This window comes from Alexandromys fortis, unplaced genomic scaffold (assembly GCF_014885135.2).
Source record: "Alexandromys fortis isolate MF-2015 unplaced genomic scaffold, M_Fortis_MF-2015_v1.1 scaffold_68, whole genome shotgun sequence".
NCBI classification, from domain to species: domain Eukaryota; kingdom Metazoa; phylum Chordata; class Mammalia; order Rodentia; family Cricetidae; genus Alexandromys; species Alexandromys fortis.
In genome coordinates, this window is record NW_026067948.1 from 4,709,507 (window position 1) to 4,725,220 (window position 15,714).

At 45.1% G+C, this 15,714-nt stretch overlaps 1 protein-coding gene across 7 annotated transcripts in view; it reads left to right on the plus strand.

The window, feature by feature from the left end:
• The window catches only part of St6galnac3 (ST6 N-acetylgalactosaminide alpha-2,6-sialyltransferase 3), a 463,655-nt gene that overhangs the window by 199,845 nt on the left and 248,096 nt on the right, over positions 1-15,714 (plus strand). Inside the window, exon 1 of one of the 7 annotated variants that reach the window (XM_050149448.1) lies at positions 2,167-2,468. The exons of the other annotated variants lie outside the window; for them this stretch is intronic. Within the exon in view, the coding sequence (XP_050005405.1) occupies positions 2,454-2,468 (15 nt within the window). The 5' untranslated portion in view covers positions 2,167-2,453. Of the gene's footprint in view, positions 1-2,166; positions 2,469-15,714 lie in introns of those variants that run through there. 7 annotated transcript variants of the gene reach the window in all.

The following is a 15,714-nucleotide window of genomic DNA, read 5'->3' on the forward strand; positions in this document are numbered from 1 at the left end:
GTTGGAATATTGCTGCAAAACCTTTTTTTGCTCTGGTGTTTTTTTTTTTTTTTTTTTTGCTTTTTCATATGAAGTTGAGTACTGTTCTTTTGAGGTCTGTGAAGAATTTTGCTGGGATTTTGATAGGCATTTCACTGAATCTGTAGATTGCTTTTGGTAATATTGCCAATTTTACTAGGTTAATTCTACCTACCCAAGAGCATGGGAGATCTTTCCACTTTCTGGTGCCTTCTTCAATTTCTTTCTTCAAAGATTTAAAGTTCTTACCAACAATCATTTACTATAGATGGGTGTCCTCTGTATGTCTGTCTGAGGCACGAGATGTAGAGTGTGGACAACAGAATAGATTCCTCTTCTAACCCAGTGTCAGGAGATTGACAAACTCCGAGGAGACTCATGATCCCTAAGAGAGATGAGCATGGGGGCTGGAGCCAGGATGTGCAGAGATTCTGCACTAAGGTGCTTATTAGCTGGTACCTGAAAGAAGGAAGTGATGGATGCTAGCCATGCAGAGAGAGAGTGCTCAGGAGAGGAAACAGCAGAGGCTGTGATCTCCACAGGGAGAAAGTGCAGAGTCAACTGCCAGAGGCAGGTATGGATGTTGATAAGCACATTGCGGCTGGGCTGAGATTTTAAAACTTGGGTGAATGTCAATGAACGGAACAAACGTTAGTCATTGTGGCTATGGTGCTCCTGTGCGCACCTGTGGGCTGGCTCTGTGATCTTACTTTTGTTTACAGTGAGTGAGGAGAAACAGCTGTTGTCCAACAATTCCCAAGTATAGAGGCCGAATGGGAGTGTCTTCCCAGAAAGGGTGGATCTGTGCTTGACAGTGATGGGAGAGCATTCTCTGTGATCCCTACAACTCTGTGGTCCAAGGGGGTTCCCTACAATACCGTTGGGGGTATGTGTCCCCTCTAATGAAGAGAACATTCAGGGGTGATACACTCAAGGGTACTGATTAAGGGCACACAACCATTCTAGGGAAGAAATCATCTAGTGATTCCAAGACCTTGGCCCCTGCCTGGCCAGGAGGACATTGGCTCTGTAGCCTGAACAGTTAATTCCCTGGTGGGACCATGCTCTGCCAAAGCAAGCAGTGAAGAATATTAGGAACCTCATCTTGACAACAGTGTTCTCAGGCACATAGGAAATGGGCTAGTTTTTAATGAAGGATGCTGAGATATTGACCCTGGCAAGGTCATGTGTAAATTAGAGATTGTTCATTTGTTTCCCCATCATCCAGACCTGAATAATCATGCAGAATCTATATTAATTACAACACTGTTTGGCCGATGTCTCAGGTGTACTTCTAGCTAGCTCTTTACATCTTAAATGAACCTATTTCTATTACTTTATAGTTTATCATGAGTCTTGTGGTTTGTTATCTTTTGCTTCTTGGGCAGCTACATGGTGTATGCTACATTCAGCAGCTACATGGTCTCTTTGACTCTGCCTACTTTTTCTATATATCTCTGTTCAGATTTCCTGCCTTGCTTTATTCTGCTAAGCCATTGGCCAGAACAGTTTTATTTATCAACCAATAAAAGCAACATACATACAGAAGGGCATCCCGCATCAGTCACAGATGAAGTGTGTCTAAACCTTCTTTATGTATGTAAGTGATAGACTTTTTTATTGTTACGAATTGAGGTTATATTTTTAAGACAAATAATACCTCAAAACTGTCTGACTAGGGCAGTTTTTGCTTTACGTGCTAGTAACCAAAGGTAAATGGACACCTTCCAGCCATGCCCCTCTCCCCTAGGGTGCCTGCCTGCCTACCTGCCTAGGACCCTCCTGTTTCTTCATGGCTGCTGTCTCTCAACATGGAGAGGCTGTGTATGGAAATGAAGGATCCCTAGAAAAAGGGGAAACTCCAAATGTGCAGAAATGAAAACAAAGAGGGTCAGGTTGGTGTGAGCTATGAGTTGCATGGAAGCCTGAAGCCTAGAGAGCTCTGGAAAGTAGTCCAAGCCAGAAATAACCGGGCATACAGCCAGGGTGTTGGAGCAAGAGCTGCCTTTGGACCCTGCTGTGCAGGCCACTCCCCTGTCCTCAAGGTCAGCAGATATGTCTGTCCTGGTCCTTTCCATTCCAGATCCTACAGTAAAGGCCCACAGAGTACAAAGCGCAGATGTGTGGACCACACGAGTGCTTCTATCTCCCAGACCCTTTGATAGCTTTTGCTTTTTATTTTCATAAAACACTGCAAGTGTGCTAGCCTGGGAATGTAGGATTCCCTGGTGTTCTGCCATGAAGGTGAACAGGAAAAGCAGAATCTTTATACAGGATTTGAAGGCATTTTTTGAAACTTGGCTTCATGTGGTCATCCATTCATCTATCCATCTGAGCTGTGGTAGCTACTAGATGCCAGACATTGAACTAAGCAATGGACAGGAGCCAAGCGTGGGGTGAGACTTGTCCTGGATCTCCTGGAACACATAATATTGATGCAAGAGGAGACGGTAAGTATGTAAGTGAGTCAGAAATGTTGAAGTGTTGTGAAGGAAGTGGACATGCTATTATTATGGTAGAGAAGCACTCACAAGTAGCGTAAAGGATGAATGAACCAATGAGACAGAGGAGCCAAGGAAGACCTTCCTGCATCTCACAGGTCAGATGTGGAAAGTTTGCCCTCTGACTGTTTTGGGACCTCATGAAATCGGTTGTTTACAGAGAAATACCTGGTTCACAGAGTCACATTTCCTAGAGAAACCTTTCTGAGTACAGTGCTCCTATCTCCTTGTCTCCCTGCCTATCCTCCTCATCCTTTTTTCCTGCATTGCTCTCTTCCCATACCTGTTACTGACAACTGACAGATTGGATCTGCTTGTTCATCCGGTTTGTCTTCAGTTACCTGCATCGGTCTGCTTGTGTTTCTATAGTGAGATAAGTGAGAATGGGGAGCAAGCCAGGAAGTTTACTCCGCTTGCTTTTCTGATGACTGTGGGGTCCAAACAGCACAGAGCAGACACCTGGAATAACACAGCAGATGAGCAGAAAGGACCTCTGCTGAGTAAAGATCGCCAAGCACGTAAAATATGTCTGATTCTCATGACCACACAACCTCACCTCCTCCTCTGCACACCCTCCTCTCCTTGCTAAAGCTCTCACTGTCTTGGGCTGGTTGGTCATTCTCGAGCATTGTCTAACGAGCCCATTTACAGATCACCTGACTCTGTCAGACAATGGGATTTCATCTGGCTTGATATTTACCATTGATGACAGTCGAGACCCTGTGAAGTGCAATTGTTAGCATGCAGAGAATGAAGATGCAAATTACTGTAATCCAGTCAGTAGCAGAGGGCTCTTAATTGTCCCAAGAAAACTCCATTCATGGGGTATACTGTTTTCTGGACCACAAAGCTTTCTGGCTATGTAACGTGAAAGGCTTTTCCTTGAGTCTCCCCCGCCTCGTTTATCTACCCTTCCCATTTGTCTTTCTATCCATCTATCCACTTGCAGGATCCATTCATATGCCCTTCCCATTTCCCCATCTGCCCATCTGCTCACCTGTGGCAACCCACTCATCTACCCCTCCCTCTTGTCTGTCTGTCCATCTGCTCACCTGTGGCAATGTCTTCCATCATCTGTTAAACTGACTTCATTGTCCTATTGATTCCTTTTAAATGGTTCTAATACATTGCTGACATACATCCCTATGCCTTTGCTGCCCTATGTATGTAGATGTGTATACACTCCCACATACCCTGTGTATGGAGAGGGAGGGAGGAGAGGGGGGAGAAGAAAAAAACAAGTTTAGCTTACCCTTCCTTAAATGTGGAAGACTACTTATAGTCATTGGTAGTTGGTAAAATAGTCCAACTCTAAGCTTTTTTTTTTTTTTATAATACATTACTGACTGTCTCATGTAGTTTGTTGAGGACTGCATCAAAATGGCAAGAGCCAGGAGATGGCTTCCTTGGTCAGCTGCTTGTCAATATAATCATGAGGAACTATATTTTTTTTCCAACATAATTTTTATTGATTATTTGGAAATTTCACATCATCTACCCCAATCACACTTCCCAGTCCTCCCAGGTCCACCCTTGTGACCCCCACCCCCCAAACAAAAAGTAGAGGAGGGAGAGGAAGAGGAGGAGGAAGATGAGGAAATGGTTCCACTTGTGTTACTCATGTACTCACTGGCCAGTCCCTTAATACCGAGTCTTTCCCCACCGCACCCCTGCCAACAGCATCCATTGTGGAGAGCTACACGCCAGCATCCTACAGTTTTTAAGAGTTCTCGTGGATGATGACTTCCTCTCTAGGCAGTTTCTGTCCCCAGCGCTCAGAAAGCTGGGCAAGGTGGCAGCGGCCTGGGACCCTGGCACTGAGTAGTGCGGGGACAGGAGGATCCTGTGAACTCCACTGCCCAGATATATTGGATGACTCCAGGTTCAGTGAGAAAGTTTGTTTCTAAAGGAGAGAGAGAAGGGGAGGGATAGAGACCCAACTTCAACCTCTCGTCTCCATGTATGCATGCCCTAGCAGTCATGTACACACACCACACACACACACACACACACACACACACACACACACACACACACACACTGCGAAAGGAGAACGGCCGTATGGGCATGCCTTCACACTGTTGTGACGTTCAGTGACCTTAAGTCACATGATCTTGAATTGGGGACTTTCTCTGAAGTGCTCAGCAAGGTATCACATCCACGGTGCCTAATGGATTGTAATTTCTGCTTGATTTTATTTTTTTGAGAAGCTTGACAGTTAGAATCAGACTTAGTGGTCCGTTAACATTGGGTATGGATACACTCTGAAAACCCCGCCAATAGCTGTGCAATCGTACTACAATGCCCTCTTCATGCTCAGAATCAATGCCCTAGGAACTCAGGCCCCGAGTTCTCAAGAAGGGAATTTCATTCCTAGAGCACCCCCACACGTTAGAATATCCCATGCAGAGGACACTTGGAAAATGGCCTCTGTCATCTAAGTCTCCGTGTTGGCAGAGATAACTTACGGTCTAGCCGTGGCTGGTCCAGTCCAGTTTTATTGCCTCGTGCTCTTGCGGACCCTATTGATTTACCCTGAAGGTCTAATTTCGTCTGCAAGACCACCTGTGAATTTTGTACATTTCGGATGCGGAAGCGTCGTTCTCAGCAACTTGCTCGCTCTGACTTCCTCTGCACACGAGAGCCGATGTAGAAAAGAGAGCTGAGCAGAAGTCGGCAGCCTTTCACAAGCACAACGCCAAGTCTTCATTTATCCCCTCTAATTTAAGGTTCTCTGTGCCAGGATGAGCCTCTCCTCTTCCAAACCGCCGGAGACTGAGATCTCCCAAGACACAGCGAGGCTGCGGAAATTGAAATTACCTTTGTGTGATAGATTTTTCTCATCTTTTTTCTTTCCTGAAAACCAAGAATTTTGAAAATGCTTATGCCAGTTTTCTGATATGCAAGCATTGTGGTCACATATGTGGAAGATGGTTGGCGGGGGGAGATTGAGCTCTGAAGTCTCTAGAAGCTTTGTGTGCCTTTGCATATTAACCCAGTCACTAAATTAACCATGAGCCTTCCTCTCTGGCTGTACAAAACTACTAGGTCTCTGAAGAGTGTGCGACACAAGATGGTCATTGTAGCCATCAGAGTGGCTGGTTCGAAGCCGGAATTTAGTAGTTAAAAGACATTAGTTCTAAGCTTCTCTAAATTTCTACAGAAGCAGCAAATGTGCTTGGGAGAGAACCTAAGAGTGAAGAGGAAGGGGGGAGGAGAAGCAGTTTCTCACCTAGGCTGTTGTCTCCAGACCTTCAATGTATTTTTAGAGAAGAGAATCTGCTCCTTTGGCAGCTACTTATATTTCATTCAATAATCAAACACTACTGGGGGACCTTTCACTGGAGACTCCCAAGGAGACTCCACCCTGGTCCAACCTAATTTCATCCTTTTCCACATGGGATTCTCCCAATATGACTGCCAAAGGCCAGACCCTTGTCCGAAGGTAGGGGTGGGGTCCACAGCAGAGGACAGCTCTCTTTAAATTCCTTCTGTAGTGACATGTGTAGGTTTTCTGTGGTGTCCCTTTGGGGTGGTGTCTCTTTACTTGGTCCCTTTTGCCTTCTCTGAGATTGGCTGTTCATGTTTGAGGCTCCTGAAGAAAAGCCCTGCAGGGGATTAGAGTGGTTGTCAGGGTACACATGGCATAGAAGACCTGCAGGGAGCTGCACAGGAAAGACCCAGATTAATGTCTAGAGAGAAGAGCTTCCTCCCATAAAGAGCAGTCTCCTCCTCTGTGTGTGTGTGTGGGGGGGGGGGGGTTGGAGTATGTTGCAAGATCACAGCTGAGGCTTAAGCCAAAGGCAGCCTGAGTGACGGGGGATGCACACTCTGGGTTTTTCTGTATGTCCTGTGTCATAGTTCATCTGTCCTTCCATGCCTGCTCCGCTGTGTCTCCTTTGCTCCTCTGGTCTTGTCCTTTGGGACTATTCTTCAGAGAACTGAGGGAAACCTGAACCCGATACAGGATCTTAGCTTATTCAGCCATTGCTGCGGCAGCGTCTTGACAGTGTTACCAGAGGGAGGGTTTGCTCAGGATCACAGTCTGAGGTCATGATTGCATGACGCAGGCGTTGTGGTGGTGGCCACAACTCTAGCTGTGGTGGCAGGAGTGTTGAGGCAGCTGGGAACATTGCATCCAGGGTCAGGAAGCAGAGATGAAGGCTGACGTGATGTTGGCTTCCTTGTCTCCTTTCGATTCAGTCCTTGACCCAGTCTATGGGGATGACACCACTCATGTTTAGGGTGAATCTTCCATGTTCTGCTAAACTTGGCTGGAAACGACCCCATAGGCGTGCTCAGATGTGTCTCCTGGGTGATTGTAAAGCTAGTCAAGTTGATATCAAGATGAACTGTCATACACTGTAATGCCTTGTCAGTTGATCTGATGATGGAGACAGCTGACTGACAGAAGGTGGCATGTACAACATGGACAGATTGACAAGGTATGACTCAGATCCTGGGTGGGGCAGAGCCAGAGGAGGCAAGATTTCTCTGTTACAACTGCGCGTCGTTTAGAAGATGAGAATCTTCTATAGTATTTGTAACACGTTTGACTGCAGGGAATGGAAACTGGGGGATGCTACACTGTGATACAGGAGGAAGCCTCTGTTTCCTTGTTTTCCTGTTCGTTTCTGATGCTGTTCATGGCCCTCTGTACAAACAGGGCTCGGCTCACAAGCTGACCTTTCTTTTCCTTCTCAAAACGACGCCACTATACTACAGCTTTGGGGTTTCTGCTGCTTTGATTGATCAGTTTGAGTGATAAGCTTGGTTGTCTGGTTCTGTCTGTCCCTTCAGAGCAGCTCTCCTGGTCCCACAGCCATTTTCCTCTCCCTCACCGCCAGTGTTCTGATCTACAGTCATATTCAGTGTTCACAAGGTTTATAACGTAAGCTGAAAAAACGAACTGGATTTCTGTAGCTTTGATAGGCAGGATTTAATAGTGGGTGATTATACGGTAATTTTAAAGAGTTTTATTTTTATTTATGTGTATACGTATGTCTGGGGGGGTGTGCCTATGAGTGAAGGTGCCTGCAGAGTTCAGAAAAGGAGTCAGCCGCCCTGGAGCTGGAGTTACAGGTGGTTGTGGATGCTGGGAACTGAACTCGGGTCCTCAGGAAGAGCAGCCAGCACTCTGACTGCGGAGTGTTTCTCTAGCCCTGTAAGAATACTGTTTTTGTTTTCTCTGTGTATGGCACACGTTGTGAAATATCGTGGACTATGGAATGTGTTTGGAAATATTTAGCAAATACACATACGCAGAAATAGTGAGAGACAAAGTGTCTTCATCAACATGCTCTACAGTAATAGTATTTTTAGCTGTAACGGATACATAGTGTGTATCCTCTTATCCATCTAATTTTGATAAAATTAAAAACTAATATTAAAAAAGCCACACACTTGAGAGGAGCAGGCGGGATCAGAAGTTCAGGATCATCCCAGGCTGTGTGATGAGTTCCAAACCAACCTGGGATCCACAGACCCTGTCTCAAAAACAAAACAGAAGTAAAAAATCACAAACACCACCACCAACAACAAAAAGCCTGAGAGTAAAACCTAACTCATCTCAATCTAGATTCTTAAAATGAGTTTGATATAGTGAATCATGCTTATAACTTAAAAGATTTATTAAGCACTAGGTTTGAGAGATCTGTTCAGGCCTTCATTGTTTAAAAGCTACAGCTATAACTATTTAAGACTATAAGAGTAAGGACACAGAAGTGCTCTGTGAGCAACACCCTTGGAAGCAGTCACCTGACAGATGTCCTTAGCTCTACCAAAGTAGCCCATGCAACAAGATAACCATCAGCGTTTGTGTGGTGCCCGGCCCTTGTCACTGATCTCAACACTTGGAGGCCAAGGTAGAAGGATCAGGAGTTCCAGGATAGCCTGGGCTATGGAGGCTACATATTGAAATCAACTATAGAGGGGCTGGAGAGATGGCTCAGTGGTTGAGAGCACTGCCTGTTCTTCCAAAGGTCCTGAGTTCAATTCCCAGCAACCGCATGGTGGCTCACAACCATCTGTAATGGGGTCTGGTGCCCTCTTCTGGCCTGCAGGCATACATGCAAACAGAATACTGAGAATACTGTATACATAATAAATAAATACATCTTTTAAAAAAAGATCAACTATAGATACTGCTTGTTGAGGCCTCTTTATTAAAAGAGGATCTAGCTTGTCTATTATTCCAACTCTAACATGGGTTAAAATTATCATGTATCGAAATCATGGTTTTATTTCATCTAAAACATGAACTCTAGTGTTTTCATGGTCTGTTGTGTGGATGGATGGGGCTGACACGCAGCAAATACTCCTGGGTCTGCTGTTTCCAACACATCTCGGGTCTGCGGCACACTTCCATAATCTGAAGAATTTGCAGCCTTGTATTCTTACTCTTGGCTCAGTGACTGGGAAGTGCTAAACTGAGCGGTAAGTTGGGAGGACCACTGGCTGTGGAGGAGCAGGCCCATTTTCACCCTACAGCTCACTATACAGCCTTCCGGTAGAGGGCCCTAAGGACATGTATGTCTGTATTCACATGTGAACACGGACTATGCAGGATGGGTCATGGGCGTCTTTTCATGGGCAGCATTAGGCTTAGGCTGGATGGATACACTGAGTGAAACGTCGTTGTCTTGGAAACACTATGATGTATGACTACTAGGTTTGTTTTTTATAGCTGTTAATGACAGAAAATATTTTCAAAAAAATGTGTTGATCTGATTTCCTTTTGGAGATATTTCATTGATAACTTTGTCAGTTTCATGATTCTCTTACTACTGTTTCCTTGATAAATTGAGTATCTATTAAAATTTATATATACCCAGAAAATAACCTTCTAATATAGATTTTCTCACTATAAAGAGTATCTCATGTTCTATAAGGTGCATTTTAAACCCACGATTGCCTATGTTTTTATATTAGTTTATAACTTTTTGTCTTTTGCTTCATATATATATATATATATATATATATTCCCTGCTTTGGCAATTTTTCTTTTGCAAATCAGGTTTCATATTTATCTAATAGATTCCTGTTTGGACAATTTTATCTTTAATATTGTCTATTTCTGTTCCGAATTCAGGATGAGTAGAAAGACCACAGATCCCAATTTATCTGGGATCTTCTGTTGTGTTCCTAAAGAACGTATCAGCTGTACACTAAGTTTGATGACTGCCATAATGATGGGCGAGCCATACACTTTGATCTAATGCAGCAATGGCAGATAATTATAACGCATGAGTTCTCAACCATGGGAGTGTCATATCCAGAGGGTGGGAAAATTGATTTTCAGGAGGCTGGAAATGGGGGGGGGGAGCAAAAGATCTTTAGTGTTCTAATTTTCAGCCATCCAAAAACAATAGTACATGAACAGAAATTAGCCAACTGTGGTTTGAACATTTGAAAAAAAAAGAAAATGGTGTCGAATCAATGATGTCTGACAATGTTTACATAGAATTTCTATTGAACCTCGTACTATAGCGACTGTTGAGGGCTTGCAGCAGGGGTTACATAGGCTATACACAAATATTATGTTATTTTAGGCAAGGTACTGTTAAGCATTTCTAGCTTTTGACATCCATGGGACATCTTGGAACTTGACCCCCTGTGGGCTCAGCTGAAATGTTTTATCTGTGGCATTAGAATTTTGTGGAGTTGGAGGAACAGCTAGAGTACCAATCAGTCCAAACTGACTCAGAGGACAACAGTCAGAAAGGGCACGTGGAGGAACATGAATCGCATGGTGACCAAACAGACCATTGGCAACTCCTTCCTCCCTCCCTCCTTCCTCCCTTTGTTCTTCTTACTATTGAGGTGTTTACTATTTGGGTGTAGTTTCTGTTTAATCAGTGGATTTGGTTCATGGTGCTGAGGACTGAATCCATACCTGTGTGTGCAAAGCATTTTTCCTACCAATGAGCTTCACCCAGAGCCGCACGTCACCAACTTAACACTGAAAGTTTATCTCATCAGCAACATCAACGGGGCCAGGGCAGTTGTCACTCCTATGCCCTTGGATGACATTACCTGTCAATATCCGACCACATCGACTGTCTGGCTCTTTTAGAGCTGAACGCCACCTACTTCACAGGCTGCCTGTGTCTGTTTTCTAACTGGCTTTTCTCATGCTTGCTGGTTTGCTTCTTCACCTCTGCCCAGTATCTAATTGCTGAAATGCTAGGGAGCTCGGGCCCCTTTATATTTTATTCCTAGGTGACCTCGTCCAATTCAGTCATTTTAAATCCTTCTGTACAATTTACACCTCAAGCCGAGATGGAACCCAGGGAGAACCCGGCTAAATCCCCCAGACTTAACCTACTTCCCCTGTGCTTCCCGGCTGATGAACTCTCAGATCCACTTCACTTCACCTGCTCCGGGCTAATCTTCAATCTCCCTTCCTCACCCTTCCTCCCATGCCCCAAGTCCTTAAGCTCTGTGCCTGGCAGGAGGTGGCTCTGAGGCTTGCCCTCTCTCCTTCCCAGGCTGGGCTGCCTAGTATTTGTGCGTGCGTGCGTGCGTGTGTGTGTGTGTGTGTGTGTGTATGGCTTTTGAGAGGCTCATCTCAGTGGGTAGCACACCTGCCATGGTAGCACAGGCCTGGCTGGGCCACAGAGACCTCCCCTGAATTCTGCTGTGTCTCCCACGGCCTGCTGACATTCCTGTTCGGATGTGTAGTGCTTACCTTAATTATCTACGTGCTCCAAATGGTTTCCCTTTGCCTGTGAGCCACACTGTCATCGTTTCAGCTTCTCAAGCCGGAGAATTAGTATGTTCCTTGATGTGTCTCTGTAAGCCACCGTCCATGAGCCCTTTGAGCGTGCAAATCGCTTCTGCCGCTTCACCTTTCTGGACTCTCCCTGGCCCTCTGCGGTTCCTGATCCTGCTAGTTTTCAATCAGATTCCAGACCCATCTCATGCTCCACACATCTCTCAGCCCGCAGTCTCACTATTCCATCATGTGCTCAAAGATCTTTAAAAAACATAAATCAGAACCCTTTGTTCCTCCTTAAAATTTATTCCCTCAGAGAGGCTCCACTCAGTACCACCGTTAAGGATGCTGCTCCCTTCCAGTGGCCACACTGCTCTGTCTGGTCCAGTTATTTGTTCTACGGCAGAGTATTCATTGTAGAAATTTGTCCCCAATGCCAATCGTGGGGCCTTAAGGTAAGATGGAGGGCATCTGGGAGTGGGCTTTGTCACAGTGAGATGGGATTGCGAGGTGTGGCCCATATATGCGCCCTGGGGAAACCCTTGAGAGCCATTGTCCCTAGTGAGTGCAAACATCTAGGACCACAAAGCGTTGTCTTTCTCAAAGGCCACAGGTGGAGTTAGCCTTAAGAGGTTTGCCTGTCCCTTCTGACAAGTCTCAAAATGGTGGTGCTCGAGTTCTTTCATCCTGCTGAGCCCTGGCCTGGATCACCAGCCCAGCGGATGGATCTTAAACATCAGCGGAGATGCTGCTTTTACCTTCTTCCCAGCCTCCCTGCATACAGCCCCAGTACCAGAGTAGCTTTCCCTCTCATGATTGAGCACAAGGATCACGTGGATGCAGAGGTGCAGTGAAACACGGGTCTCAGACACATCCTCCTTTTTCCTCTTGTCTGTGTCCTGCTCTCCCACCAAGGGCCTGGGCTGACGCAGTGATGGTGGTCCCATTGAGGACCGAGCCAATTTTACATTCTGGGGCGTGAGTTCCTCCAGCTCAAGTCCTTCAAGGTGCTGTGGATGCCCACCTTTCCTCCCTGGCTAGTTGCATCTTCCGTTGTGAAGTTTTCTTAGAGTCGCTCTAGTTGCTGGCATGGCTCCATTTCTTGTCTTTGTCTCCCATCGTCAGTGCCGTGGACACAGGAGCCTCCTCCTTCCTTTAAAGAGAACCCGCTCTTAGTCCCTCAACTTGAGCCTGTGCAGTGCAGGTATCGTACTGTGTACTGTGCCTTGTCTGTGGGCTCCGTTCTCAAACAGATAAATGATGGCCATGCAGCCATTCAGTGCTGGTGAATGTATGTACTGCTGTATGCAGAGGGCTTTGTTGACTGATAGATTGATTGGTTTTAAAATCATGTTTGCATCAGTGAAATCTTTATGTGTGAAGCTTGTGGATCACACAGATATGTTCCTATGCCTTCTTGAACCCAGAAGTTTTGTTTTTATTTACTGTTTATTGACTAATTATTCTTCTACAATGTTACCCAGAACCCATAGGAATGTTGGTTTCGGGAATGTGTATTCAGTACAAACAATTCTTATATTGACTTCTCTCAGCTCCCTGGGTGGCCGTTGACTTCATACCTACATGCTGTTTCTCTTCTATTACCATCCTTGGAATCAAAGCAAGGATGACAATGGAATTTATAGACAAGCATAGAGACAAGAAGGAGAATTTAAGAGATTAAAAGATACTAGAGAATCCCAAGTGTAGCATTTGACTTTGTTGATTCCACTTAAGTGTCTATTGGGCTGAGGAGGGGGGACTGTCCCTCATAGCTGGATTGGGTATAAAGGTGTGATGGTGGAGAGGGTAGATCTGCGAGAGGAATTATGGGATGGATATGATCAAATTATGTCGTATGAAATCCTTAAAGAATTAATAAAAGTAAGGATAGATTACTGAAAGAGACTACTGGAAGGGGGTACATTTCAAGGTCAGGGAGAACCCTGGTTCAAGGGAATCTTCCAGGAATCTACAAGGATGGCCAAGCTTAGCCTGAACTGGCCATCTCCTGTGACCAGATTGCGTAGCCCAGCTGTCATCAAAGAGGCTTCATCCAGCAACTGATGGAAACAGATGCAGACCCACAGTCAAACCTTAGGTGGAGTTCTGGGAATCCTGCAGAAGAGGGGGAAAAGGATTGTAGTAGCCACAGGGGTCAAGGACACCACAAGAAAACTGTCAGAATCAACTGAGCTGGGCTCATAGGGGCTCACAGGGATTGAACTGACCACCAGGGAACCTGCATGGGACTGACCTAGGCACATATGTGACAGTTGTGTAACTTGATCCTCTCGTTGGGCTCCTAATGGTAGGAATAGGAGCAGGGCTGTCTCTGACTCTTTTACTGGCTTTTGGGATCCTACTCCTCATACTGGGTCACCTTGCTCAGCCTTAATACATGAGGAGGTGCTTAGTCTTGCTCTATGAGTTTGTTGATACTCGCGGGAGGCCCTTTCTTCCCTAAACTTTAAATGGAGGGGGAGAAGACTTAAGGGGGGGGTGAGCTGGGGGAAGACACTAGGAGGAGAGGAGGGAAGGGAAACTGCAGTCAGGGTGTAAATTAAATAAATTTATTTAGAAATAATTGAGGCTGATATAGCATCATGTCTGGTTAATAATGATTTCCTGGGCTTGAGCTATTTCCAGAGCAATCATACTGAGACTCTTTTTTTTGCTTACATTCAGAATGATTTGGGATGAAATAAAAAATACCCCCCGTGGATGAATTTCTCTCAGTAAAGATGATGTACTGTTGAATTTTCTTAAAACAACCCACAAGCTTATCTCAAAGTAGCTTTGGACCAGTGAACATCCTTTGAAAAAAAAAAAGCCTTTTATTTTTTTTTCTAGTTGGAGAATAATATATATCAATTGTGGAGAAATTAAATGGAAATTGTATGTATTCCTATGAAAGATAATTTCCACTTAGTGCCGTTCCTTTCGGCTACTCCTGTGACGTGCAGCGGCTTTCTCTTTTGCTGTGGGGTTTGCAGTGTGACTTCCTGTGAAGAGAGTCTAAATCTGCTAGCTCAGGCTTTGCAGAGACTGCCACCTCCCCTACCAACCCAGAAACAGTGTATCTTGGATTTTTGTTTGGTTTGAAACAATTTATCCTGGAAGAATTATAAAATGTAGAATCCATAATATGAATTTGGCTCACTCTGTATCAGAAAAAAAAAATAAAATAAAACTCCCACCACAGCCAGAGAGAGGAAATTTCACATATCAGCCGCCCAGTCAGTGCTTCTGATACATATTTCATGATCGCGGCTGAGGGCTTTCCAAACTCGGGGCTGTATCATTCATTCACTCTTAGCTATGAGAAGGTTCTTGGCTCTTCTCGTTGGCATGTAGGCCTTCCCGCTGCTGATCTGCATGGACCATTTATCAAGTCAAGGGTTTAATCTATCAAAGTCAGTATTTCTTTGTTCTGCTTCTCTCTGTCTTGCCTTCCCATATGGCGTTGTCTCTTGCATGTGCACCGTTGGCTTTTCAATGGTGATTTGGAACGCCACAGTTTACCAAGCATCTTCACTGTTTTTTTTAAAATAATGTATGATGAACAGATGTGATATTTTATAGGAAATGATGATTATAAAGTTGACCAGTTTCTAGACCATTGCTTTATGATGTTCCAAGCCTGCTTGGTGGTAGTATCCCTGGTTGTTTCTGCCTGTAGCGCCTACCTTTCCAGCTCACTCATTCTGAAAACTGGCCATCTGCCCATCTTTGGCTTCTTTCTCTCCTCTCCTGGATATTCATTGGCTCATTACATCCTCTGGGTTCTATACCCTGGATATTTTCTGGTTCTAACCACTATCATTTTTACTTCCCAGAATCACACTCTTCTGTCTTTGCAGAAGCAAGAGTGATCTGCTTTGGTGGCTTTGGTGGGATCCAGATGTGGAGGCCAAAGCCAGTTAAGTCATTAATCGACACTGTCTGCCATGAACCAACCATACCTAAGCTCTGGGGACATTGCAATGCGCAGGAATAGAAGGAAAACAATCTATAGGTGAGCTTTCAGTGTAGTGCTGGAATAGAGAAGGGGAAGAACCAAACAAAAATGCTGTTGGTAAGTCAAGTATGATGTCGTTAAATGCAGAAGAGAGGTCACTCTATGAACGGAGAATAAGATGAGCCGCCCAGCGGTGGTTCTAAAGGATGTGGAGTGGAGGATGAAAGTTAATGGGGCGCTCTGAACAGAAATACATCAAAAGGCACCCCAGTTCCATGACCCAATTTCAGGAACTTTACAGCCTCCGTGCCAAACCACGGTGCTCACCCATGCCTGTGCAGGACGCAAGAAGAGCTCAGATTCCCCTCCACCTCCAGCAGGGTCACCTCTAGGACACCCGTTGATGGTTTTAATCATCCTAATGAAGATACTGAATGTGGGCTGTGTTCACAGCATTGTCCGCGGGCTGCAAGGCCCAGGAACTGGCCTCCATCTGAGCCATCCCCTTCTTCCCAGCA